The sequence below is a fragment of the Fusarium redolens genome, assembly GCF_020744475.1.
Source record: "Fusarium redolens strain MPI-CAGE-AT-0023 chromosome Unknown BKA55scaffold_15, whole genome shotgun sequence".
Taxonomy (NCBI): Eukaryota; Fungi; Ascomycota; class Sordariomycetes; order Hypocreales; family Nectriaceae; genus Fusarium; species Fusarium redolens.
This window is the reverse complement of record NW_025763678.1, coordinates 747599-771205: the sequence shown is the minus strand read 5'-3', so window position 1 is coordinate 771205 and position 23607 is coordinate 747599. Positions and strand designations below refer to the sequence as shown.

The following is a 23607-nucleotide window of genomic DNA, read 5'->3' as shown; positions in this document are numbered from 1 at the left end:
CCTTCATCGTCATCACTCGTGTCATTGCTTGCTTAGGTTCTGGTCTGCCAGTAGTTCCCATGCCAAGAAGCACCAAATATCTCAATCATTTAGAACAATCTCTATATACTCAAGAGACAAATGACCACAAAGCTGTCTCTCTCTCTCTCTCTCTCTCTCTCTCTCTCTCTCTCTCTCTTCCAAACGACAACACGTGACATTTCCTGATGCAGAGGCGGGTCTCGGGGAGCCACAAAACTTAGGACCTCTATCCTAAGTGATGAAAAGATTTAGGTAAATTTAGGATAAACTTAGGACGCCTTCAGACCAGTTATTTTTTTCACTAGCGATAAAGGCTTTAAGTTTTCTTGGCGGGGAACCTGGTGTTGTGTTGGTTGTGTCTATGTCTATTGCAACGGTTTAAGTACAACCAACATGCGTTTGCAAAATGTCAGGCAACATCTCTCGCCAATCACAGTCGTCGCCAAGCATGCATATACACGATAAGAATCAGTTCATCCTCCCCATGGTTGAAGCGCATTAATATCTCAACAGAAGCAATTCATTCATGCCAAGATGGCTGAGACGAACGAACAGCCTGTTGTTGTACCGGATGAGCAGGTCAGTTAGCACAGTGAGTTATTATGAGTAGAGCTGACCATGTTGGTGTAGGAGGACAATGAGTCTACGTTGGGTGAGGTATGCTAGCCAATCATTCCACGTTGGTATATCCCAGTTGCTAACACACCTGGTTTCTAGGACTCCGCGTCTACTACAGCAAGTGTATCTGAATCAATCTTTAATTACCGCTGTGAAAACGGGAGAACATATCATGCGTATAAAGACGGCAGTAAGTTAAGCTGTCTCACAAGCCCAGCGCTTTCTAACTCAGCCGTCCCAGAGTATGTCTTGCCGAATGACGAGAGGGAGAATGAAAGATTAGGTATGGCCTGAATCTACTCCAGTTTTTAGTCTTCAGTTGCTGATTACGTGCCTAGATCTACAGCATAATCTGTTCTTGCTCACCTTTGGCGATAAGCTTGGCCTCGCGCCACCTTGTTACCCAGACGCAAAAGTGAATCATGTCTTGGACTTGGGAACTGGGACGGGTATTTGGGCCATGGACTTTGCAGATGAACATCCTGAAGCAGAAGTGCGTTCATGCGAGCTCTCCTCCCGTCCATCTGGCATCGCTGACAAGTTAGGTCATCGGCGTCGACCTTTCCCCAATTCAACCAAGCTTGTCAGTTTGCATCTCCGTGCATGAACTAATGTACAGATAGTCTAACATCTGCTGTCCAGCATTCCTCCTAACGTGAGCTTTGAGATCGACGATGTTGAAGACGAGTGGACTTACTCGAAGCCATTTGACTACATCCACAGCCGTTTCATGACATCTTGCATAGGCGACTGGAAAAAATACCTCACTCAATGCTTCCAGTAAGCCCCCTTTTCACAGCTCAACTACAAAACGCTAACCAAATCTCAGAAACTTAACCCCCAGCGGTTACCTCGAGCTCCAAGAAGCAGATCTCACCATCAAATCCGATGACGACACCGTAAAGCCCGATAACGCACTTCTCAAAGGTCTCAAGCTCCTACAAGAGGCATCAGAACGGTTCGGCCGTCCTTACGTAGATATCCCAGCACTGGTGGATGTCATGACGGAGATTGGCTTCGTTGATGTCAAGATCGAGAGGTTTAGGTGGCCGAGTAATTCATGGCCGAAGGATAAGAAGTATAAAGAGCTTGGTGCTTGGTGTTATGAGAACTTTTCTAGTGGACTTGAAGCAATTACTATGGCGGCGCTGACGAGGGGCCATGGGTGGAGTGTAGAGGATACAACTGTGTTTCTGACGGAGGTGAGGAAGACTATGGGAGATAAGAAGATCCATGCCTACTGGCCAATGTGAGTTGAACCCTCCGGGCATATTATTACATTTCAGGACTAACCGAAGCTTAGTTATTCCATTTACGGGAGGAAGCCCTAGTGCAGTGGTCTGACGAGAGAGCGTTGGAGAACGTGAGGTTGAGCGCGAGGATGGGTCATGTAACTCAGCTTTCTTTTTGTGCAAAGTTAACATTTCCATTTCGTGATACCATACAATTCTTCTCGGACATGTTCTTCTCGTGCGACGGTACACGGCGTTGAAATAGACTTGGTACCTCATGCAGATCATGCAACCAAAAACTCTAGTACAGGGATCCTAGCGTCACGACATCTGACCAGCATCTTGGCGTAACCTGGGATATCGTCGGCCTACAACATCTCATTTTGATATCAATGAAATATGTATCATGAGAGGAATTCAGACGTCTCAATTGATCTGCATAGCTAGTAACAAAGCTAGCAACATATACCACAAACTCCAATGCTCAAATATGAGTACGTAGCGTCCCACCAGCAAAGAACAACAATAACAAAATCCATGCCGAGCGACTATCCTTTTCCCAAATCACACTTTGCAGTATCAAACCAATTCAGCTCTTGCAGAACCAAAGGCAGACAACAGGCTTCTCTCCCTTGTTTCCAGTCCTGGACGAATCCCAGCCAACGTCATCCATGGACTTGCAGATCTCATCCTTATCATCACCAGTGAAAGAGTACCCCTTGTACCACTTCCCATTTCCTCCACTGTACAGCTCGAAACAGATGTTCTTCTTCGCCGAGGGATTGGTGCAGCCCGAATCCCTTGAGGAGATCGCCGAGCTTTGTCGAGGTGGGGACATGCGAGGCGATAAAAGGGATTTGGGCGTTCGCCTGCAACTGCCAAGGCGGAATGTCACTTTTGAAAACGTGAACCTTGGTATGGTTCGCCGGGAAGAAGTAGTTGTACCCAGGCTCGCAACCAACACCACCAGAAGAGTTAGTCATCTGCGCAGCAGGCATCTTGGGATCGATCTGAGGAAGGGGCTGCGCCTGACGAGGAAGGATGTTACCAGTTCCGTTGGGCTGGTGCGCATACGTCTGCTGGGTCTGAAACCCAGCAACTGGTCCCTGAGGAGGGAAACCGTAAACGGGCTGGCCATATGCTGCTGCACCGGGATACATATAGCCGTATGCGGGGGAAGCTAGACCAAAGTTATAGCCAGGACCACCAAGATGAGGAACATAAGGCTGACCCTGCGATGGGACTGGTGCACCAACGGGTGAGAAGTTTGGTCGTGAGCCTGTAGCGTCACGCCCGTTGATTGGGTTCCAACCAGACATGGTGGTTGATCGCGGAGGATAGGGGGGAGGGGGTCAAAGATATTGCCAGGTATGAACCCAGCGACGAACGTTCGGATCGAATGATGCTTGCCAAAAGCCGGGAACTTGACCTTGAGTGGTAGGATCCCAAGTTGGTGGTATAGCGTAAGGCGGAGATTGATTCCAGTATGGGTAAACTTGGTGGGCTGGAGGCACTTGATAGTTCAAAGCTTGGTTGTGATGATAAGAGTTGTCTTGGAAGGAAGAGAAGATATCTGAGGAGAGTCAGAATTGCGGAAGACAAGGCCTTATATAGAGCATTCTCTGTATGAATGTCTGTAGCCAGCGTCTAGGAATCAGTGTTTACCTGAAGAACCTGTCTCCTCAGTATAACTCTCCGCCACAGACGATGTATCACTAGACTCGTCTTCAGAGTCCGAATCGATGTCCAGTCGACCAGCAAATATCTCAGTGCTCCAGAGGACGTTATCTTGTCTGTCGTAGAATGCACCAACAATGATCCACGCCCAGAAAGGTGATTCTCGCGATGCTTCAAGACGTTGGGTGATGATCAGCTTGGAAGCAGGATATGGCAGCGGGACGTCCTCAAAAGTCCTACAGTGAACCGGGCTTGAGTTGGACATAAGGACGAGTCTGAAAAACGAACTGAGGAGAATGATGGACGGCTGGTTGACAGGAAGAAGTTCGTAGACGATGGAGATGTTTATCTATGCTGGAGAGACACAGATACTTGGTCATGATCAACTACACGTCTTGGCGATGAATCAGGTCCAAAGCAGAGGCAGTGTAGGTAAGACGTCGGGTTGTTCGTGAGTATATCCTCACAGAGTCACGAGACTCATGAGCTGAAAGTGATTCACCAGTCGTTACGTCAACCTCGCAGTTATTCTCAGACAATAGCGATGCGGGGTACAATTGGATGAAGTCCCCAGAGGAAAGCTATTCAGGTCAACTTGCGATGTAATACGCAACTGGCGAACACAGCCTCACGATGGTACACCCTGTCAGCGTGTCGTGCGTCACACATGAACTTGCCACACGGCTCGGTTGATGCCTGGTATCCAATCACTTGACTTGGTTCGTGGTGGCTGTCCGCCTGGAAAATGCAGTGAATATCTGGTTCGTCAGAACAACTGAAATGGTTGTGATCATGCATGAGATCGACAGGACAAGTTGTGAGTGAACATGGAACACCACTCACATCAGGCGACAGTTGGTTGTGAATGGCGCAGGTCAAAAACAGTTGATGGACGATGCATAGTGAATCGATTCAATTCAGAGTAACTCCATGACGCTTTCCTGAGTATAGTAATTTGACAAAACTGACGAAAGATGGCAAAAAGCAGTTGTTTAGAGTCGAAGAAATGATTGGCTATGTGAAGCCGGTTCTGCTGATGTCGATGTCGACATCAGGTCATGGGATCCGATGCACATCAGGCGACATGAAAGAGCCGCAGTCTGGCAGATTCGGCAACAACTCTGCCTGAATCAGTCTTCGTCGCTCGTAGCTTCGACGACCCGAACTCCGCCTCCCTTCTTAGCCGACTCAATCTCTCTCTTTTGTTGCTGCTGCTGTCTCTTCCCAACTTCATTCACCAAACCCTTCAGGTAGACCTCGGCCTGAACAGTAGCGCTGTACGCAGCCGGTGTCCAGTTCCAAATGTTGCGCTTATGTATATCCGCGCCCGCCGCCAGCAGCGTTCGCAGCACCAACAGGTTTCCGTTCCCGCTCGCAAAATGTAATGCCGTATTTCCTTCCACGTCCGCACGGCGGACTGCGTCGTAAGGTCCTCCAGGGACAAATGTAAGGAGGATTTGTACAATAGTGTCGTGTCCGCCAAGACTAGCTTCCATCACGGCATCGCGACCTCGAATGTCGCGACGAAGAATACATGTTTTATCGTGTTCGCAGAGGAGTTGGACAACCTCGGTATGGCCACCGGCTGAGGCGAGCATCAGTGCTGTTTGATGGGTCTCGTTGAGTGCAGGGACGGGATCTTCGTGGCCGAGCTGTAAGAGGACTTCGCAAACTTCGCGGTGGCCTAGAGAGGCTGCTAAGTGCATGTTCGAATTGGAAAGGCCGGATGGTGAAGAGTCGGGGTTGAGGAGAAGATTGGGATGTGTCTTGAGAATTCGGCGGAGGAGAGTCGCATCATTGGCATGAATTGCCCGACGAACGCGAATTGAAGGCTCAATCCTGTTGACTGTTAGTCCTGGGCATGAAGATCTCGAGTTGGTGCTCTCACATGATGGAGGGTGACTGGTCATGACGGTTGCGATTGGAGGTCAAGAATCATGCCACGCAATCGCGAAAAAACGAGGGTCGAATAGAACAAAAGAAAGAAAGGCAGTTTATGGACTGAAGATAGATAATGTTAATGACACGTTAGAGAAAGGAAACGCTAAATGAGGCCGTTGTAAAGGTAATGAAAGAGGGGAAGAGAAACAAGCAAGCAACAGAGTTGCCGTTGACGGTAAGATCCAAGAAAGCTTAACTCGAGGAAGTGCTGCGCCCGCTTGCAGCAAGCAGCTCCTCATGAAACAGGCGGCGCGGACCCCACATTGCGCTGACATCCACTAACTTAGCTTACCCGCTGTTCGTTCCACAGGAGCTCAAGAGCCTGAGGGAAGTCTCGAGAACAGGTGCATGAAAGCAGCTTTCAATACGTGGTTTTACCTGGGTTTAACTTGGACTCAGCGTATGAGGGAGCGAATGACTTGCTTGTCGCAAAGGTAATGGCCATCATGGTTTGTTGTAGGTATCATGAAACGGTTGAAGCTCAATCCAGACCCACTGTTCTAAGCGCTGTCATGCATGGTCTTTGGCTTGTGACGATGGAGCTTCATCAACGTCAGATTTACCCTATAGATTGGCTTGACTGATGGTTGTTTACATGGCATTGGATCAGAACAGTGTGTTTACACGGAACCAACACTGATTCTTCAGAGATATACCGTTGGAAATATCCAGGGGGCGTTTTTATAATACTATCAGTTGGCACAAAGCTATTCCGATTTAATTATTTGGGTACTTGAGTTCAAGGGTTACCATCAAATTGAGCTAAGGTTTGTCTCAGCTGATGGGCTGTCTGTTCTTCCAACACAAGCAACACAGGGTTTTACTGGCCTACTCACTGAGCGTCAAACAGTCGCTTTCCATGCTGTCGCAACATTGTATCCCATCCACAAACCCACCAGCACCGAACAACAAAACATCAAGATCTCATCCAGGGATAACAATACTACGTCGTCTCGTCAATATAATACCACTTTCCGACTACTGATCTCAACACACGGGCTTGATCCCCCGGCGAAGCACGCCCGGTTAGCTCAATCGGTAGAGCGTGAGACTCTTAAGAGTTCACAATCTCAAGGTTGCGGGTTCGACCCCCGCATCGGGCTGTTCCTATAATTACATATTCATGATTGAGATGTGCTTTCTTTTTTGCAAATTTTGTTAACATCTGGGTGTCAATTGATGATGGCAGAAGGCTCGCTGCATCATTTCGCAGTTATTTTAGTTGGTTGGTGATGTTCACAGAGCAGTGAAAAGAAGTCTAGGTTTGAAGTGCAAACATGGTATTACGATGTTAAGATCCTGTAAAATACAAACAATTCCCTTCCTCTATTACCACTCAATGAAAACCCGGATGAAAACCGTCTAGTTCAGCTCGTGAGCCTTCTTGATAGCCTTATTTTTACCCGTGTCCAACACAACGGCAGGATCTTCCTCATCGCCCTTCCTAGAGACTTCATTACCATTCTTTGTCGTGATCGTGGTACTGTACTCAACGTTAGTAACCCATTTCATGAGCAATCGAAGACACTCACTCTTCAGCCTTGACATCCAAGACCTTGCCCTTTGGCTGTCCCTGTCCCCAGTTCCAGCTCACAGTCTCGCCCTTCTTAGGACCCTTCTTTGCCCCTGAGTCATCACCGCCCTCATCACCATCTTGCTCCTCTTCAGCATCTTCATCCTTCTTTGAAGATCCATTGGACTTCTTGGATTGGCTTTTAGATTGCTTTTTCTGTCCCTCCTCCTTCTCATCGTCTTCCTCTTCCTCCTCTTCCTCGTCATCACTGGACTTTGTAGACTCTCCCTTGCGAGTCTCACGCTTCTTGTTGGAGCTAGTCTGGCTTCTCGTCGCTCTTCGCTTCTCGCCGGTTTTCTTCTCATCATCATCACCCTCTTCTTCCTCAGCATCGTCGCTCGCTTCTTCTTTGTCCTCTTTCTCTTCCTTCCTCTCACTGCCGTTCTCTTTGTCCTGAGCTTTGAGGAAATCGTGACCCCAGTTCTTGAGTGACGCGTAGGACTTGGTCTTCTTGACCTCCTCGGGCGACTTGTCGTTGTTGGCCTTTGTCTCTTGAGCAAGATGTCGCTTGCTAAAAACTGTCAACATCCAATTGACCAGCAGAGCATCTGATACCAGGCGCAAACGGTATGAAATGCTTACCAGTAGGAAACAACCTTGCGCATGTGCTGGACTTGCTCATCGGTGTACTTCTCAGGTTCCTTCTTAGGGTTCTCCTTCAAGATCTCAACAATTTTGCGACCGCTGTCATGTCCAACAGTCTCGCCATTCTCATCCTCCTTTGGCCAGCCAGCGCTGTTGGAATCGTCTGACTTGAGCCACTTCTCGAGCTCTGAGGCCGTCATGTTGACGATCTCGTTGAATTCTTGGATAACTTCATCGTTGCCCTTCATGATTGCGGTGTTGTTTACAGCTTTGAATTAAAATACGTGTGATGTCGAGAGAATTGAGTAATTGCGGTCAATTGATGGGAATGGACTATGATCTATCACCCAGGTTTTGTAACCAGTGTTATTGCTTTTGGTCTCAGCCGTGTCGTCATTCCAGCCATCTCTTAATCGTAGCGTCATAGAAAAAAAGCTACGAACAATGCGTCGAAAGTAGCTTGCTGTGATCGATTTAACTAAGATTAAATTAAATTCACTCTGACGTTTAAGTGTGTGCATGGTCTCAGCTGAACCAGGTTGGACCGATCTGATGCTGTCGTCCAAGGAACACGATCCGATCTGTTGAATGAGCGCATCATTTCCGTCGATCGATGGTTGCTTGGCTGGGAAGTGGGCCAGGAACAGGAGTGAGATGGATCATTTTGGGCAAGCTTGGTAGGGCTTAATTGGACTAAAGGGAATAATGATGATGGGAGGGAGCTGAAGAGTTGAGTGCTTGACAATTGGTAATGTTTGAGCTGTTCTTCCATGCAATTGATGTTTGGACAGCTGCAGGAGTCGCAAACTGAATCAAGTCTGGATGACTCACATTATTCCGAGTCACCCCAGGTATAATGATAAGTTTGCAAATACTCAATTTTCCATCATCATGGTTCAAATCACACAATCGCCCCTCGAGGATATGAAAATGTCATGATGCCGATGCTGGATTAGCCTGGCCTGAGTTTTATCTGAATCATAAGGTGAAGGTAACAACAGTCCTTGTCACCAAGCTCCGATCGGTGCTAGCCAACCTCGTAATTAAGTATAATCCAAGTAACAAAATTGAAGAACGTCTACAGATCCCAGTCTCTTGAAACTCAAGGTCTACCAAATTCTTCTCGCGAAATACTTCTACATTAAATTCACGGCAGTTGCACTCAACCTTCAGAGCTAGGACCAGAATTAATGATGCAATCATCAAAACAGCTTCAAATTCCCCTCGCTAAGCCCCAAAGAGAAATAATCTTCCCCACCGCGGGGTTGTTCGGCAGCGGGAGCGGGGCCATTTTTCGCCGGGGTCGCAGTCTTGAGGCCGATCAAGGAGCAGGCCATCCCAATATTCACACCTTGACTCTTTTTTGTGACTCAGATAAAAAAAAAACATCCAATACTCCAGGTACGCGATATCCTTCCTATTTCGATTATCTCTCTATAAAACAACCGCGTCTTACTGTGCGTTTTCTCTCTTCTATGTTTTCTTTAGCGTCAATTGAGTCGTCACTGAGTCTTTTCACCCGCTGCACTCTTCTCTGCCACTCGCATTCAACTTTTCCAATTCGATCGCAATATCTAAAGCAAACAGCTAATTCTTTTCGAAACTTCAGAATTGACAGCTTAAGAACCGTCGAAATCATGTCTGAATATCCTCACATTCTTCTTCGCGCTGAGGAGAAGCCTCTCGAGCACCGATCTTTCTCCCCCGCCGTGATCAAGACACTCGTCGATGCTGGATACCCCATTTCCGTCGAGCGATCGTCCACAGACCCCAAGTTCAAGCGTATTTTCGAGGACTCAGAGTATGAGGCTGCTGGTGCTCGTCTTGTCGACACGAGTGTCTGGCCCAACGCTGAGCCTGGCACGTTGATTTTGGGGTTGAAGGAGATCCCGGAAGAGGACTTCCCTCTCAAGAATGACCATATCGTATGTCGAAGATTTGGAACGAGAGCGTGCTGTTTGCTGACTTGACATAGACATTTGCCCACTGTTACAAGGTACATTGTTAGGCGGCCAGGACGAAATCTCAACTGACACATCCTAGAACCAAGGAGGATGGGAAAAGGTCCTCGGTCGCTGGGCACAGGGCGGTTCGGTTTTGTATGACCTCGAATTCTTGGTGGATGAGCAAGGGCGCCGTGTTTCTGCGTAAGTTTTTTTTTCCTAAAATGAAGCTCGAAATGTGGCGATTTTGCCCCTGTTTTGAAGATTTCGATGGTTGAAGACAGGGCGGTTTCGCGCCCCCACCCCACAACTAACGCATTTAGAGCTTCGAGCCTCAACGAGCGGGTTCTTTTGATTAGGTCAGAAGTTCAGCTTCCGAAGAGTGTTGTCCTTGCCATCCTGGCTTTGACAACCCCAAAGGAGCTGTGCATGCACGACATCTCAGGTAGAGATCGGAGCTCGAGTTCTACGATACAGTCTTCAAGCATGGATAGCTAAGCAGCATCTTTTGGAGATCTTGATCTGGACCTGGGGTTCACATGGGCTTTGCTGGTGTTTAATCGGGGAGGTACGAGCTCTGCAAATGGGCCTTCAAAACACGAAAGTACCAGCCCTCAAGCAAAGCTTAGCGGCCCGGGGTTTGCTGAGGGAGCCCAAAGAAGCAGTATGAGTAACAGATCGACACCAATAGCCTGGGGGTCCTGGGGCTTCACTGCGGGTTCCAATCGTTGGGACACATGTATGATCCCTATGTATCTCAAGCGAGATTCCAGGATTGTGTGTCTTTTGGTGCATTATTCCAATAGCAGATTTCATGTAGCTCGAACAAGAAGTCTTGAGAGACGCTTAGGGCACGCGAGTTTCGCCGGTGCTTCAACCATCGACAACTGAACTGCGCACTAGAACAAGCTCTAGATTGTCTCATTTACTTACAACTTCGCTCAGATTTGGGTACCATGCCGGATTTGCTGGCGCCGCGCTCGGAATCAAGACACTTAGCCACCAGCTTTTAGACCCTTCCACCAAGCTCCCCTCCGTCGAGACATTCACCGATGGCCGTGGATACTACCTGAACGAGGATGAGCTCGTCAACCAGATTCGCGAGGATCTCGCCAAGGCTGAGAAGGCTCTCGGGCGCAAGCCCACTGCTCTTGTCCTTGGTGCTCTTGGACGATGTGGTAAGGGTGCTGTTGATCTGTTCCTCAAGGCTGGTGTGCCTGATGAGAACATCACCCGTTGGGACTTGAACGAGACCAAGGACCGTGATGGTAAGTTATATATGTGCTTTTGATGATGGAAGCTAACCTTTTCAAGGCCCTTATGAGGAGATCGCCAAGGCTGATGTCTTCCTCAACGCCATCTACCTCTCCAAGCCCATCCCCCCTTTCATCAACCAAGAACTCCTCGCCAAGCCAGGCCGCAACCTTGCCGTTGTCATCGACGTCTCGTGCGACACCACAAACCCTCACAACCCCATCCCCATCTACTCCATCAACACCACCTTCGAGGACCCCACCGTCCCTGTTGAGATCAAGGACGACCAGAACAACCTCCCTCTGTCCGTCATCAGCATTGACCACCTTCCTTCAATGCTTCCCCGTGAGGCAAGTGAGGCTTTTAGTGAGGGTCTCAAGGAGTCGTTGCTTACGCTCAAGGATCGCAAGACTTCGCGGGTGTGGGCTGATGCTGAGAAGCTCTTTAATGAGAAGGTTGCGCTGTTGCCTGAGGAGTTGAGATCTAAGAAGGTTTAAAAGTGCTATTTACGTTGTGGTTGAGCTGGCTATATAGACCGGAATAGAAGGCTGTAAGAACGGCCTGATTGACACATTTGGACATTTACTTCATGTGAGCGTTGAGTTACGGTGTTGCTCAACAGGAGTAGTTTGTTAAGCCACGACGAGCAGATACGTATAATACAGGGGTTCTTCCTTCAATAACTTAGCAATTGAGTGCAAGTTGATACACCAAACCAGCCGGTACTTGAACTCAACCATCTCATGTAAACTCCTTAAAGAACACTCTCATTCTTGAGCCACGTCTCTCATCACAACCCTTGTAGTCCAATACGACGTCCTATTTCCGAGGTACACACTTACGAAGCTGAAAAGTTGGACAATAGAAAACTGGATCCCCCCGCTTAATATGAAGACCAAGCAATGAGCTGATTGGCAGATCTCTAGATAGCATAATAGTCTAAGCACGGATACATATCATATCAGCATAATGCTACCAGGAGTGAAGTACTCATTAGGATCCTTTTTATCGCCTAACCACTAGCGTCACGCTAGGTTGACTGAGTTTGTTGGGTTTCTATCGGATCAGTGGAGCTTCGAATGGCCTCTGATAACCATCACCTTCAACTCTCTTATTATATTGAAGGTTTTCGATGGTCACGATGGCAGCCTCTGAGAATAATGATACGGTGGTTAAGTCCATTAAGGGCGATGGGGCTCCAGAGGTGACTCATTCAGAGAATGTTGAGCCTTCAAAGGCTGAACCAGGAGTTACTCAACTGGCTGAAGGGGCTGAAGTATCCAAGAAGGATGAACAACCAGCCACGACTGAAGCTTCAGAGGCAGCTCAACCTTCGAAGACTGTTCAGTCACCCCAGGTTTCACAACCACGAGTTCCGCAATCACCACAAGTGGCTCAGTCACCTCGAACGACTCAACGTCCTCTAGCTCCAGCTCAGGTTCATCCTCAGCACGCACAGTCACCTCGAGTTGCTCAATCTCCATACCCTCAGATGCCACAATCTCCTTATCACCAGATGCCACAGTCTCCTCATCATATGCCGCAATCTCCACACATGGCTCAGCATCCTCATATGGTGTATCCTCATCCGCATCAGGCTCCTCATTCACCTTACATGGCTCAATCGCCTCATCAGATGCCGCAATCTCCGTATCAAATGCCCCAGAGTCCTCATCCTCATATGCCTCAATCTCCCCATCCTCATATGCCACAAAGTCCTCATCCTCGGATGCCGCAATCGCCATACATGGCACATCCTCACTATGCTCCTCAACCAGGGCATGCGCAACCTCAAAGTCCTCTCTTCACACCCCAGGGAACTCCTGTAATGACACCTCAGCAACCTCCTCTCTTTACACCACTAGCCACCCCACGATTCACACCGACTCCAACACCAGGACCTCAATCCACTGCTCCCACGCCAGCACCCTCGGCTACTCCAGCTCCCTCATCAGTTGCTTCAACACCAGCACCTCACTCCGTCGCCTCAACACCCGCGCCATCTTCCGTAGCATCAACACCAGCACCTGAATCTTCCTCCAGAGGCCAAGTAACATATGACATGGGACCTCCGCCGAAGAAGAAGAGAGGACCGAAGCCAAAGCCGTTATCGGAGCGTAAAATGCTACGGACTACACCGATTGTTCGTAAAGAGGCTAGTTACTCGAAGAGGAAGAAGGAGGAGGTTATCATGTGGATGGTTCATCATCGTGTTGACCGGAGGGGAGAGATGGTGCCGCCTTCTACGACGGATGCGGAGAATCACTTTCAGATTCCGAGGAGTACTATTGCTGGGTGGAAGAAAGCTATGTACGTGATGCTGTGGGTTGTGATGTGATGAAGCTGACTGTTTTACAGGTTGGGTTTAGGGCCAATTCCGAAGTAAGGATGGGCTCATTGCAGCTCTGAGACTTGCTGAGTTTTATCTACGATACCGACTCATCCCCTATCCAACCCCATGGCATTCGAGCAGCCCTCGACTGAAAGAATGTACTGGGAAGGGTCTGGTCATTACTCTGATGCACATTCGGTAGCTTGATCGTGCGAGAGTGTATCTCTGACGCCATCAGATCCTTAAACTACACATAGCCAATCATCAGTTTTCAAGCAAGACGGGAGAGAATACGCAGGGCGTATTTTTGAGTGAATGCGATATCGCTGTTGGGGTTGAGAACGTTGAAACCATAGAGGTTCTTTGACCGCAGAGCATGGCTTTGACCAACCCAACAGATGAACACGTAACGACCCCGGCCTGGAGATAAAAATTCGAATAGACAATTAATAATTTCATCTTGATTACCTCAGATTTAAGCCAATTTTTGGCTTTAGACCTTGTCCATAGTCATGTACGCTTACACAATCTGCTCAAAGTTCAACTGAAGTCTGTAGTGTTTACGTCACCTATATCCGATAACCCCGCCAAAACCTCCCTTGGAACAAGCCGTCAGCATCGGATACTCACAATCAGTTCAATTCACCCAACTCGCTCAATTCATCAGTAGAAATGTCTTCTCTCGCAAAGACAATCGTAGCAACTGGCGTTTCATCCGGAATCGTAAGCACCAACTCCCAACGCTGCGTAACACAAACACTGACATAAACAGGGCTTCGAAGCAATCAAACAGCTCCTCAGCCAGAACCAACCATACAGAGTCATCCTCGGTGCACGCAACACGCAAAATGCGCAAAAAGCCTACGATGAGCTTAAATTCGATCGTGAATCTCACGGGGTCACTGTTCTTCCGTTGGAGTTAAATGATTTGAAGGGTGTCAAGTCGTTTGCGGAACAGACGCTTGATAAGATTGGGAGAGAGAAGATTGATTACTTGTTGCTTAATGCGGGATTGGGAGGTGTTGGTGCTGAGGGGCCGGGACCGCATGGGTCGAAGTGGTGTGAATCCCATGTTGTGAACCATCTTTGTAAGTTTGCCAAGTGAGGTTGGAGTAGGAGAGTACTGATGGAGCGTAGCGCAGCATTATCTTGTGCATCTTCTGAGGGACAAGTTGGTTGAGTCCAAGTCAAGAATCGTGTTTGTCTCGTCCGGTGCTATCCGACGAGTCTCTGATCCCAGTAAGTCAAACAATTCAGCTCGAGTCTCAGCTTCTGACCTCGCACAGGTGTACTCGACACTGAACTCAAAGCCGGATCCGGTGCCTCCGCAAGCACGACATACTGTAATACCAAATTCACCGGCCTCCTGGGCGCACAGTGGTGGCGTCGTCAGCTCGCCGATACCAACGACGTGGTCGCTGTTTCACCTGGTCTCATCCCCGGTACCGGTCTTGCGGGACGCATGGGTATCACAGCTGATATGGCTGACGCAAAGTCGATTCCCGAGGGTAAGTTGTGTACCGTTGTATTGGGACGTGTAACTGATTGTGTGACAGGCGCACAAAGCGTGCTTGCGGCTTTGACGCGAAGTGACTTCCCCGAAGACCGTGATCGCATCTTCTTGACGAGCTGGGGTGAGTGGTGGGAGAAGAGCGTCATTGAGAAGTCGACGGATAAGGAGTTGCAGGATAAGTGGTGTCCTAGTAAGGAGGAGATTGAGCGTGAGGCTGGTATCTCATCGTAAGGCCTTGGGGTGTCAAGACTCCGAATCAAGGGGCGAAAATAAGCTTGTCAAAGAGTATACTAAGTTTATCCTAAAGCACCCTAAACTTATCTAAATGTTTTTACAATTTAACATAATACGTCTCAGCCCTTTGCTACCCAGTTAAGGATGGGTGCAGGAGGTCAGCTCTCATGAGAAGAGCCAATAGACCACAGGGAACGAGCACTTACCCCGTAAGCAATGAAAATTGGAATGGGAAGCGAATCATATCAGAAATAAGGACTGCCATTGCCTTTCCTCCAAGGTTCATTGATAGAAGAGAACAGCCAGCCCACCAAGAAGGTGTCTCTCTTGTGCCTGGAGAGATAGGTGCTGAATACCGGGAGTCCTTTCGGGAGCAGCTTTTGCACGGCTAGAGGTGAAGGATTCAAGAGCATTGCAATTAATTTTCTGTTGGTGTCGTTGTTCACGCAAGAAGGGGGACTTTACCAAAGCTGAGGTACCACGAGAAGAGTTCCAGCCTCATAGAGGACCCTGAGAGACAATCACCCCCTTCAGAAAATGAACTCACCAATATGATCAGCCCGTATGTAAGTGTTCGAAAGATGCTACTAGGATTTGCGCACCATTACTTGAGTCCACATTGTGCTTGGCATTGTCCTTGACCCCATTTCATCCCTTCCTCATGCCGGGACCATGAACAATGCTTCTTTTCATCCCCAAAATTGATCATAAACTCACACGCTCTCTCTCAAGAGACCAATGGCAATGTTCTCTCCCATCTTATGCCACTGGCAGCTATGAATCACACTGCTCGGCACAGTGGCAGCCGAACCACCGCGCATGCATGACCAATCAGTGGATCCGTTCGGTGAACCAAGGTGAAAATCGATGCTATTCACAGTGAATCATTGCTGAACAGCTGCAACTGTTATGATGAATTTCAGGCGCAGTGACCATTTCTCCCATCTATAAAGCTACGAGCTTCTCTCTTCATCCTCACCCTTCGACCTTCTCACACTTGACATCGCATCACAGCAACTTCTTTCAACCACAACAACACTCAACCACAAACACTACCCAACACAGTCATCTCTACCTCAAGAGACATCTATCATCATGAAGCTCATCGCTTTCAGTAAGTCCACCACCACCCCCATCACCATGACTTCTCTGACCATCGCAGTCCTCTTCCTTCTTGGCCTCGTCAACGCCAGCGTCATCCGCACTCCCGCTGAGGCTGCCACCCCTGCCGCTACCCCCGACGCCTTCGTCGCCAAGGATGAGAAGATGGCATCCTGCAACATCCAGTGCGCCTTCTGGTACCAGAAGTGCTACTACCGCCCTTGGGGCTACACCTGCGATGACAACGGTCTGTTCCGTCGCCGCGGATGGAACCCTGACTGTGAGAAGAACTGCTGGTGCAACTGCGATTCTAAGTAATCGTGACAAGATCAGTGGGGAGGGATCCGGATAGGATCAGAATGGAGATGAATGGAAAGGAAATGGTGATTGAGTCGATGTCCCCCTGTCTGTGGGCTCGAGGATGATGATTTGTTTCGGTACTGAGTCGCTCTGTTGAGCTGGACTTTTGATCAGCGGTGGCTTAGGCCCGCTAGCTTAGTAAATGCAAACTCCTTTCGCCTCAAAAACGGATAATGAACTGTAAGACGTGACTTGTGAATGTACTTGTTGTGATGATATGAATGGCCCAGTCTTTAGAAGCGAGCACTGGCGTTGAGCCTCCACTCTTCCCAACCAAGACATAGCCCCCGATAAACAGCGCTGAAGTACGGGAGATGCCGAAACCCGGAATATACATGGTAAAGGCAAAATTCACTGAGAACTCTATGGTGTGTTTATAAACCGGTATTATTCGAATTGGCTAGTGTTTACCATAGGCTTTTGTTCTTGGCCATTCAACAGAACGGGAGGATGACGAGTGACTTGTTCAGCATACGTAGGCTGGATCGGAAGGATTGTATTCTTCCATGTTTCTATCCATATGACCTGTCTAATCTAATCCTTCACAAAGAAATCCCGGTATTGACATTACTCAAAGGCCAAGTACTTTTCGTTCGACCTCACTTCTCGGCATCGGCATCGCTCTGCGAGGTACCCGGCACCGTTGTCATAGCATCATTGAACACAGGACCTGGGTGACTAATGCACAAGAAGAACACCGCAATGACAATAAGCCTGAACACAGTTAGTAAACATCATCAACAGGAACACTTGTGACTTACACTCCCTCAAGACCAATGAACAACCCCTCATCCGTAATAAGATCCGAGTTCCTATACCCCTTACTCAACTCATAACATCGAAACGCACATCGCGCAAGGATGAGAATAACCGCAGCGCTCAAGAACCCAAAGAATATCCTCATACGGTTTCCCATTGCACTAGCGTTTCCGCTTCGAAAGTATCGCCAGAGATAGTCCCCGAGAAGAATACAGAAGAAGACGAGGATGACGACTTGGAGGGATAGACCAGCTAAGGCGATGTCGATACCAGTTTGGCTGGAACCTTGGCTGACGGTTGACAATGCGCCGCCTGCGGCTTGGAGGACGAGACAGACTACATCGGCGGGGATGAAGATCCACCATACGAGTTCGGGTCTGAAGCGGGAGACTTCGGGGGCAAAGTATTTGATCCTGAGCCATCAGTAGAGCTCGAAACATCGAAGAAGGGGACTTACGTCTTGGAAAGTGTCACGTAAATAGCAGCTGTGTAAAACACAGGACCGCTCGTGATAAAAACAATCTGGACCATGAACCCTCCAAAGTTGAAGGGATTGTTATACATAATAATCCTTCCAATGTATCCAATAATCTCAAACAGACATCCAATCATCATGAAACTCATGTAGAACCACTGCTTCCACTTGATACCCAGAACGAGATGTGTCCCCATAGCGATGGCGTAGAGAACGATGAAGGTGATGTTGGCGGCGAGTGATGGACGGTATTGGTAGACGCTCCATTCTACGGGACATAGAGCAAGAGTACAATTTGCGTCTGGGCCAAAGATGACCAAGTTGTCTGGTGGTACTTGCGACATGATGAATCTTTTGTTTTGTTTTGTTGATAGTGGTAGGTAGAGAGAGGTGAGGGGGAAGAGATAATAAGGTTGATGGATGACGGCCAGGAGTGGAATAGCCTTTCGAGTCGGAAGATTGTTTGCTTTATACATCTCACCTCATCCGTCAACCCTTGTAAACCAGTGGGACCCCTCAAACGTCAAACCAACTCAAATTATCTCAATACAACCCTCGAATGACTATCTAAATCCATCTCCCATTACGCACCACGCCAAGACAAGACAAGAGTCGCTTCAGCCCTGCGACAAGCGAATCCGAAGTCTGAACCAATCAGGGCCCCCGCGCGCTATCAGATCCAGTAAATTGAGTCCCGGAAGCTAGGATGATACCCCTGTAACACTAAACCTTTTGGGGAAACGCTTTCGAGCTGTCCAAGTCGTTTTTGGGAAGGCCTTTCGAGGTGGGATGGTGGAACGTCATTTTAATGACGGCTTGATGTTGTTTTGTATCTGAAGGAATGCGAGTGCGAAGGGCCTTTAGGCTTGATAACGGTTGATGTTATTTGTTTGGCTTGGATGAATCATCGGGTTGTATGAGAATGATAATGGTAAATAGCCTCTTCGAAGTTGAAGTTGGTGATGCGTGCGTGTATGACCTTGCTGGCTACCAAAGAAGCCTCTGATGCCTCGTGCAACGGTGAGCAAGTTTCATTGCGCGTAAGACGGCAGTGCTTTGTCTATCATCACATCTACCGTAGTCATGTGCATTTCCTCAGTGGATGCTATCCACAATCACAACTCCCATTACTCGTACATCAAACAACCCTCATTGGTCTCGGTCCCGAAAACAACGCTCCCCAGCCGACCATCAACAATTTACGGTTTCATAAATGTAGTATTAGCCAAGATCTATCTTACTTTTTCCCCATATGGGGCCGTCGTCATCTGTAAACGAATTTCCATATTTTAAGCATAATCCTTTGAAGGATCAACTCGGTTCGAAGTTATCCCGATTGACACTTTTTGGTACGACGTTGACAACGAGGCGTGGCGCAAGTCAGGAACTAGGGATTGTAGGCCAGGGCGCATGGTCCTGGGATTGTTGGACAATTGTGTATTCGAACGGGCTTGGCTGATGGACTTTTCGACCGTTGGACCGTTTGGCATTTACTTTCTGTTGCTTGTTCACTTGCCAGTTTTCTTGATCAGCCGCCACTGCAATAAACAATAGGAGGGAATGGTAACTGATGGGGTACATAAGGTACCAAGCTAAAGATATTCCATGACCTTCCAAGAAGCCAGGTAGTCATCTTGTAACCTTGTTGACTCTCAATTGGACTCAACGAGCATTCAGACTTGGGAAAATGTTCCACCTCAGACACTGAGGACTCGGTTACCAGTTCCTGCGACGTGGATCCTGTATCCGTCGTTCAATATCGGGACTGCACAGGAATGGCTTGGACATTGGGAATTGTTTCACCTAACTAGATTAGATGCGAGTAGCCTGATAGGGGCCTCCCTTAGTAAAGAGACCTTCTCTTAGAGTTTATTAGCAATTTATTTATTAATTTTTTAGGATTTTAACCTCTTAATCCATAAATAGCCTTGCTTTTAAGAAATATCCTTACTTACTATAGGCGCATGATTGAAGAGCGTTCTTACAGGCGTATTCATGACCAGACTGATATTAAAAAGCAAAATCAGGGGGTGTGTTTTTCACGTCATTCTCAAACCACTCTTCTGTACCTGGCTTTGACTAGAAATTGAGATCTACAATTCGACGCCTGGTTTGTTGTTAGGCAGCTTCTTCTGGCTCTACCATACAAGTCCGACAGACCTGCTAACCAGTTTGTTTGAAACCTCGAGGTTCTAAACATGTGTGATTTTAGTTCAAGGTTATCAATTGAAATAAATGTGCTTGGTGAAATGAATCACTTTATTTAGTTTTCTATCTGGTGATCTCTATCCTATGTCAGACGCAGGACAAGAACACAAAACTAGACTGTCCAAGTGTCTGCCAGCGTGGAATCTCATCAACACGCACACCCAAAGATCTTTCAAGATCCTTTACCCATGATTCTTTGTCCGCCAAACATTCGCTCTCTCAACTGTCAATTTCCTCCGGCTCACGTACAGGAATGAGAGTAGGTCCATCTAGTCCGTAATTCCAAATCTTTGCATTGACGATGTGGAATTTGTTAGAGGAGACAACATCAAACTCAAACTTGCGCTCATACGATCCCAACTCCTGGATACTGTTGGCAATCTTGGCAATCCAGAAAGAAGAGTCGCTCTTGGGATGAGGATGTCCAGGGTTATAGGACTTGAGGAAGACGCCTGGCTCGGTGGTTTTCTTTTTGTTCTTGCGTGACTTTCGCTCCCCAACGAGGTCATCCTCAAATTTCTTCAGTTCAGGTTTTTGCGTTGGGATGGTGGAGCACGTAGAGTTCGCCAGGCTTGCCTTTCGGGCTGAGTCGAACAACCACTGCAAATCCGCTCGGCTTCCATCGTCCACGTTTGTCATCATTAGGATGACCCTGGCGAGCTTTCTCCCAGTCCCCAGTAAAGGACCAGAGCAATCCCAGCTGAACGAAGACAAAGGTGTGGGGAGCAAGCCCGCTATTCGCGGTGATGTGTGGGTGCATTTGTTCCATTGCAAAGGGGATTGTTGTGATGAGGCGGCTTCTCTTTCTATGAATAGTGTTGAACACAGATGAGGGGCTATTGTTGAAGCCCAAGCCTACGCCTCGAAGTGTTTGAAAGTCGCCATTGGACGTAGCAGAGTCAAGCGTGTTTTCTCGGGTGATATCACTGCTCTCTACCTAGACAGGAGAATGTGGCTGACTGGTGGTGGAACCCGAAAACGAGTGCGAAAGTTCCGTGCCTGCAGATGAGTTTGAATCGCTGTCGGTGTCGAATGAGTGAACAGAGGATCCAGGAGACAAAGGATGGGAGTGCGGAACATGAATGTTCATGGCGAGTATCATGTTCCCTAAGACATCGGAATCATAGTCAGGGAAGTTGACACCCAGGACAAACATAGAAAGTGGATGGCAGGAAACTCTGGACGATGCTGGTCAGTATAACCTGGAAGTTCTGTCTCTGGCTCCCCAATTCACAGTTTTAACTATTCTGGCAATGGATCCCGAGGTCACCGTCTGTAACAAGCTTGCAGTTGTTCAGCGTCCTCAGCTGAGCATTCGACGCGCGCGATCTGTCGGCCTAATGAGTTCAGACGGACACCTGCACACAAGGTTCAGTACCAGAGAATATAACTCAATGTGGTTGGGTCACGCGGGTATATCCAAACTTTATAACTCAAACACTACACTACAACAAATTATCAACGTTACGCAGTCTCAGCATGAGTCGCCTCCCTCTCCTCAAGCTCCCCCTTTAGACCACCAGTGCGCTTTGCCTCCTGAACCTTCTCGTCAAACCCACCACTAGCCTTTGCACTTCGCCAAGCCGGTACGTTACTCTCAAACAGAACATCAACTTCCTCAAGGGTCTTGCGTGCTGTCTCGGGATAAGTGAAGAAAGCGTGGAACGTCATGGCGATACAGAATGTTCCGAAGATCATGTATGTCTGCCACTGGATGTTGGTGAACGATGGGGGGACAAAGAAGGCGAGTGCCAAGTTGAAGCTGTGAGGATTTATGTCAGTGCATGTAATTGGTCTGGTAGTTGGGGGAGTGACTTACATCCAGTTACCAGAGGCAGCGAGACCAACACCCTTGGCTCGGTACTTTAAGGGGAAGACTTCACTGGCGTAGATCCAAGCAACGGGTGCCCAGGTGAGACCGTAGACGCCAACGAAGATGTATGCCAGAGCGATGACGGCCTTGGCGGGAGCTCCTGAAATGGCCCAAGTCAAGATGTCGTTGCCTTCGATACCGTCAACGGGGTAGCCGTGAACAGCCATGACTGCACCACTGGTGAAATGGAGTACACCGCAGATCAAAGCTCCGCTGATGAGGAGAGGTCGACGGCCGAGACGATCGATGTATGGAAGAACCACGCCGGTTGTTACGAGGAAGATGACGTATTGGATGATGGAGGATGTAAGAGCGGTGTTTCCAGTCATGCCGGCCATGTTGAAGATGTATACGAGATAGTAGAGCATGACGTTTCCGCCCCTGATCATATTAGCAGCTGTTTCCACAGGTTTCAGGGGCACACTTACAGAAGTTGCTGCCAGATCTGTACGCTCACACCAACGACGGTGCGTTTCCAGACTCCAGGCGCAAAGAGACCAAGATAGCCGATATCCTTGGACTCGCGGGCAATGCGCACAGCTTCGCGAACCTCTTCCATCTCGGCGATCACAACAGGGCTATCGAGATCACCGCCTGCGTGAAGGTGGGCGAGGTTGTAATGCGCTTCTTCCCAATGATCATGCTGAGCAAGCCATCGAGGCGACTCCGGAAAGAAAAACAGTCCAGCGAGGAGGACGAAGCCTGGAACGGCTTGGACTCCCCATGCGATGCGGAAGGCAGCTGGTCCATCGATTCCAACGGAGCATCCGTAAGAGATGAGGTACATGATCAAGATACCTGGTAAACATTAGCACGACTCTTCATCGGGGGGTGTTGTCAAACGCACCCCACTCAATAGACCACTGCTGAATCCCAACAATCCTCCCTCTAATATCCGAAGGCGCAAGTTCAGCAAGATACACAAGGACCTGCGAACTAGTAATACCAACAGCCACACCACTAACAATACGACCAACAATGAGGTGTGCCACGTTCTGCGCAGAACACTGAAGAACAGCACCCGCGATCCAGAACAGACAAGCGATCATGAGAGCCTTTCGTCGACCGAGTTTATCGGCAATACCTCCTGCGGCGAGGGCGCCGACGAACGATCCTGCTGACATGGAGGCTGTGATGCCACCTTGCTCGGTTGAGCCTGGACTGTTGAAGTAGTCGAGATATTGGTCGGAGCCGATCCAGGCGCTCATGGAGCTGATGTCGAAACCGAAGAGCATGCCGCCGATTGTGCCTATGGCGGCGAGCGCTGTGTATGTCAGTTACGATCATCCATCCAAAGAGAAGGGTTCGTACCGTAGATGTTCCAGATCCGATACATGATGGATGTTGTGAATGAAACTCAAAGAACTGCTGTCTCTTGAACAGTAAAGTTCTCAGTCGGGCTGGAGTTGTTCTTTATATAAGAACACCCTCGAGAGCATCGTCAAGGATAACGTGGAGAAGGTTAGAAGCGCGCGAGTGAGGTTCTGCGATGTGAAGGGGGCCCGCTTAACGTCATGCATGCACTCGTGGAGTTTGCCCACGGGGTGATCGTCGCTTGTGGGAGACAGCGTTGGTGGGCTTGGCTTGTGAGCTTGGCCTTGCTTCGATGCAAAGTGGCAGAACTCGCTTTACATAATACGAAATCCTAAATTTTGACTATTCATCCCAAAAATTAGGATGATGATGCATTCAGGCTTCGCATCGTGAACTCACATATAGCAATAACTTCATTCTCCCTTCTCCACGGTGATGCGGTATACATTACAAACAGTGTTTCATTCACTTACAATACCACGTGAGTCCAAGATACAATATCTCAGCGGAAATATGAGCGGCTCCGCGAACAGACGTTCCAAGAAATGATATCATCGAAAATCAACATGGGAACCCTGTCGCAATGTCACATTG

The 23607-nt window shown here is 48.5% G+C and overlaps 13 protein-coding genes and 1 non-coding gene across 14 annotated transcripts; 6 read left to right on the top strand and 8 right to left on the bottom strand.

Annotated features, from left to right (window-relative positions):
• The first annotated feature begins 187 nt into the window (after window positions 1–187).
• BKA55DRAFT_578095 (S-adenosyl-L-methionine-dependent methyltransferase) lies at window positions 188–2292 on the top strand. Its single transcript, XM_046193663.1, has 9 exons — window positions 188–600; window positions 652–678; window positions 739–829; window positions 881–922; window positions 978–1132; window positions 1185–1222; window positions 1282–1419; window positions 1469–1888; window positions 1943–2292. Exons 1-9 carry the CDS (start codon window positions 556–558, stop codon window positions 1968–1970), a joined length of 984 nt encoding a protein of 327 aa, XP_046045534.1. The 5' UTR covers window positions 188–555; the 3' UTR covers window positions 1971–2292.
• A 168-nt stretch (window positions 2293–2460) lies between these two features.
• On the bottom strand, window positions 2461–3190 carry BKA55DRAFT_597126 (uncharacterized protein; the record flags this gene model as incomplete). The annotated part of the gene is made up of 2 exons (XM_046196036.1): window positions 2461–2640; window positions 2708–3190. The coding sequence occupies 2 exons, from the start codon at window positions 3188–3190 to the stop codon at window positions 2461–2463; spliced, it is 663 nt and encodes a 220-aa protein (XP_046045533.1).
• A 33-nt stretch (window positions 3191–3223) lies between these two features.
• Window positions 3224–3813, bottom strand: BKA55DRAFT_694160 (uncharacterized protein; the record flags this gene model as incomplete). The annotated part of the gene is made up of 2 exons (XM_046200009.1): window positions 3224–3444; window positions 3537–3813. The coding sequence occupies 2 exons, from the start codon at window positions 3811–3813 to the stop codon at window positions 3224–3226; spliced, it is 498 nt and encodes a 165-aa protein (XP_046045532.1).
• An 865-nt stretch (window positions 3814–4678) lies between these two features.
• On the bottom strand, window positions 4679–5458 carry BKA55DRAFT_520662 (ankyrin repeat-containing domain protein; the record flags this gene model as incomplete). The annotated part of the gene is made up of 1 exon (XM_046188442.1): window positions 4679–5458. One exon carries the CDS (start codon window positions 5456–5458, stop codon window positions 4679–4681), a length of 780 nt encoding a protein of 259 aa, XP_046045531.1.
• Window positions 5459–6509: 1051 nt separating this feature from the next.
• On the top strand, window positions 6510–6592 carry BKA55DRAFT_t237. The gene has a single exon. It is a non-coding gene; the product is annotated as a tRNA-Lys (tRNA).
• Window positions 6593–6851: 259 nt separating this feature from the next.
• Window positions 6852–7895, bottom strand: BKA55DRAFT_543191 (uncharacterized protein; the record flags this gene model as incomplete). Its single annotated transcript, XM_046190562.1, has 3 exons — window positions 6852–6972; window positions 7022–7573; window positions 7645–7895. The coding sequence occupies 3 exons, from the start codon at window positions 7893–7895 to the stop codon at window positions 6852–6854; spliced, it is 924 nt and encodes a 307-aa protein (XP_046045530.1).
• Window positions 7896–8937: 1042 nt separating this feature from the next.
• On the top strand, window positions 8938–11681 carry BKA55DRAFT_578075 (uncharacterized protein). The gene is made up of 6 exons (XM_046193662.1): window positions 8938–9048; window positions 9257–9572; window positions 9623–9643; window positions 9691–9794; window positions 10536–10858; window positions 10905–11681. Exons 2-6 carry the CDS (start codon window positions 9285–9287, stop codon window positions 11339–11341), a joined length of 1173 nt encoding a protein of 390 aa, XP_046045529.1. The 5' UTR covers window positions 8938–9048; window positions 9257–9284; the 3' UTR covers window positions 11342–11681.
• Window positions 11682–12094: 413 nt separating this feature from the next.
• On the bottom strand, window positions 12095–12589 carry BKA55DRAFT_694156 (uncharacterized protein; the record flags this gene model as incomplete). Its single annotated transcript, XM_046200008.1, has 1 exon — window positions 12095–12589. One exon carries the CDS (start codon window positions 12587–12589, stop codon window positions 12095–12097), a length of 495 nt encoding a protein of 164 aa, XP_046045528.1.
• Window positions 12590–12672: 83 nt separating this feature from the next.
• On the top strand, window positions 12673–13230 carry BKA55DRAFT_694155 (uncharacterized protein; the record flags this gene model as incomplete). Its single annotated transcript, XM_046200007.1, has 2 exons — window positions 12673–13154; window positions 13203–13230. 2 exons carry the CDS (start codon window positions 12673–12675, stop codon window positions 13228–13230), a joined length of 510 nt encoding a protein of 169 aa, XP_046045527.1.
• A 512-nt stretch (window positions 13231–13742) lies between these two features.
• On the top strand, window positions 13743–15005 carry BKA55DRAFT_127536 (uncharacterized protein). The gene is made up of 5 exons (XM_046184813.1): window positions 13743–13899; window positions 13949–14264; window positions 14314–14415; window positions 14463–14684; window positions 14733–15005. Exons 1-5 carry the CDS (start codon window positions 13849–13851, stop codon window positions 14918–14920), a joined length of 879 nt encoding a protein of 292 aa, XP_046045526.1. The 5' UTR covers window positions 13743–13848; the 3' UTR covers window positions 14921–15005.
• A 1013-nt stretch (window positions 15006–16018) lies between these two features.
• Window positions 16019–16342, top strand: BKA55DRAFT_694153 (uncharacterized protein; the record flags this gene model as incomplete). Its single annotated transcript, XM_046200006.1, has 2 exons — window positions 16019–16037; window positions 16086–16342. 2 exons carry the CDS (start codon window positions 16019–16021, stop codon window positions 16340–16342), a joined length of 276 nt encoding a protein of 91 aa, XP_046045525.1.
• A 641-nt stretch (window positions 16343–16983) lies between these two features.
• BKA55DRAFT_543186 (RTA1 like protein-domain-containing protein) lies at window positions 16984–17962 on the bottom strand (the record flags this gene model as incomplete). Its single annotated transcript, XM_046190561.1, has 3 exons — window positions 16984–17098; window positions 17146–17556; window positions 17601–17962. The coding sequence occupies 3 exons, from the start codon at window positions 17960–17962 to the stop codon at window positions 16984–16986; spliced, it is 888 nt and encodes a 295-aa protein (XP_046045524.1).
• Window positions 17963–20045: 2083 nt separating this feature from the next.
• BKA55DRAFT_543185 (uncharacterized protein) lies at window positions 20046–20982 on the bottom strand (the record flags this gene model as incomplete). Its single annotated transcript, XM_046190560.1, has 2 exons — window positions 20046–20632; window positions 20787–20982. 2 exons carry the CDS (start codon window positions 20980–20982, stop codon window positions 20046–20048), a joined length of 783 nt encoding a protein of 260 aa, XP_046045523.1.
• Window positions 20983–21225: 243 nt separating this feature from the next.
• On the bottom strand, window positions 21226–23035 carry BKA55DRAFT_707345 (general substrate transporter; the record flags this gene model as incomplete). The annotated part of the gene is made up of 5 exons (XM_046200711.1): window positions 21226–21588; window positions 21646–22080; window positions 22128–22497; window positions 22547–22963; window positions 23011–23035. 5 exons carry the CDS (start codon window positions 23033–23035, stop codon window positions 21291–21293), a joined length of 1545 nt encoding a protein of 514 aa, XP_046045522.1. The 3' UTR covers window positions 21226–21290.
• Between the last annotated feature and the right edge of the window lie 572 nt (window positions 23036–23607).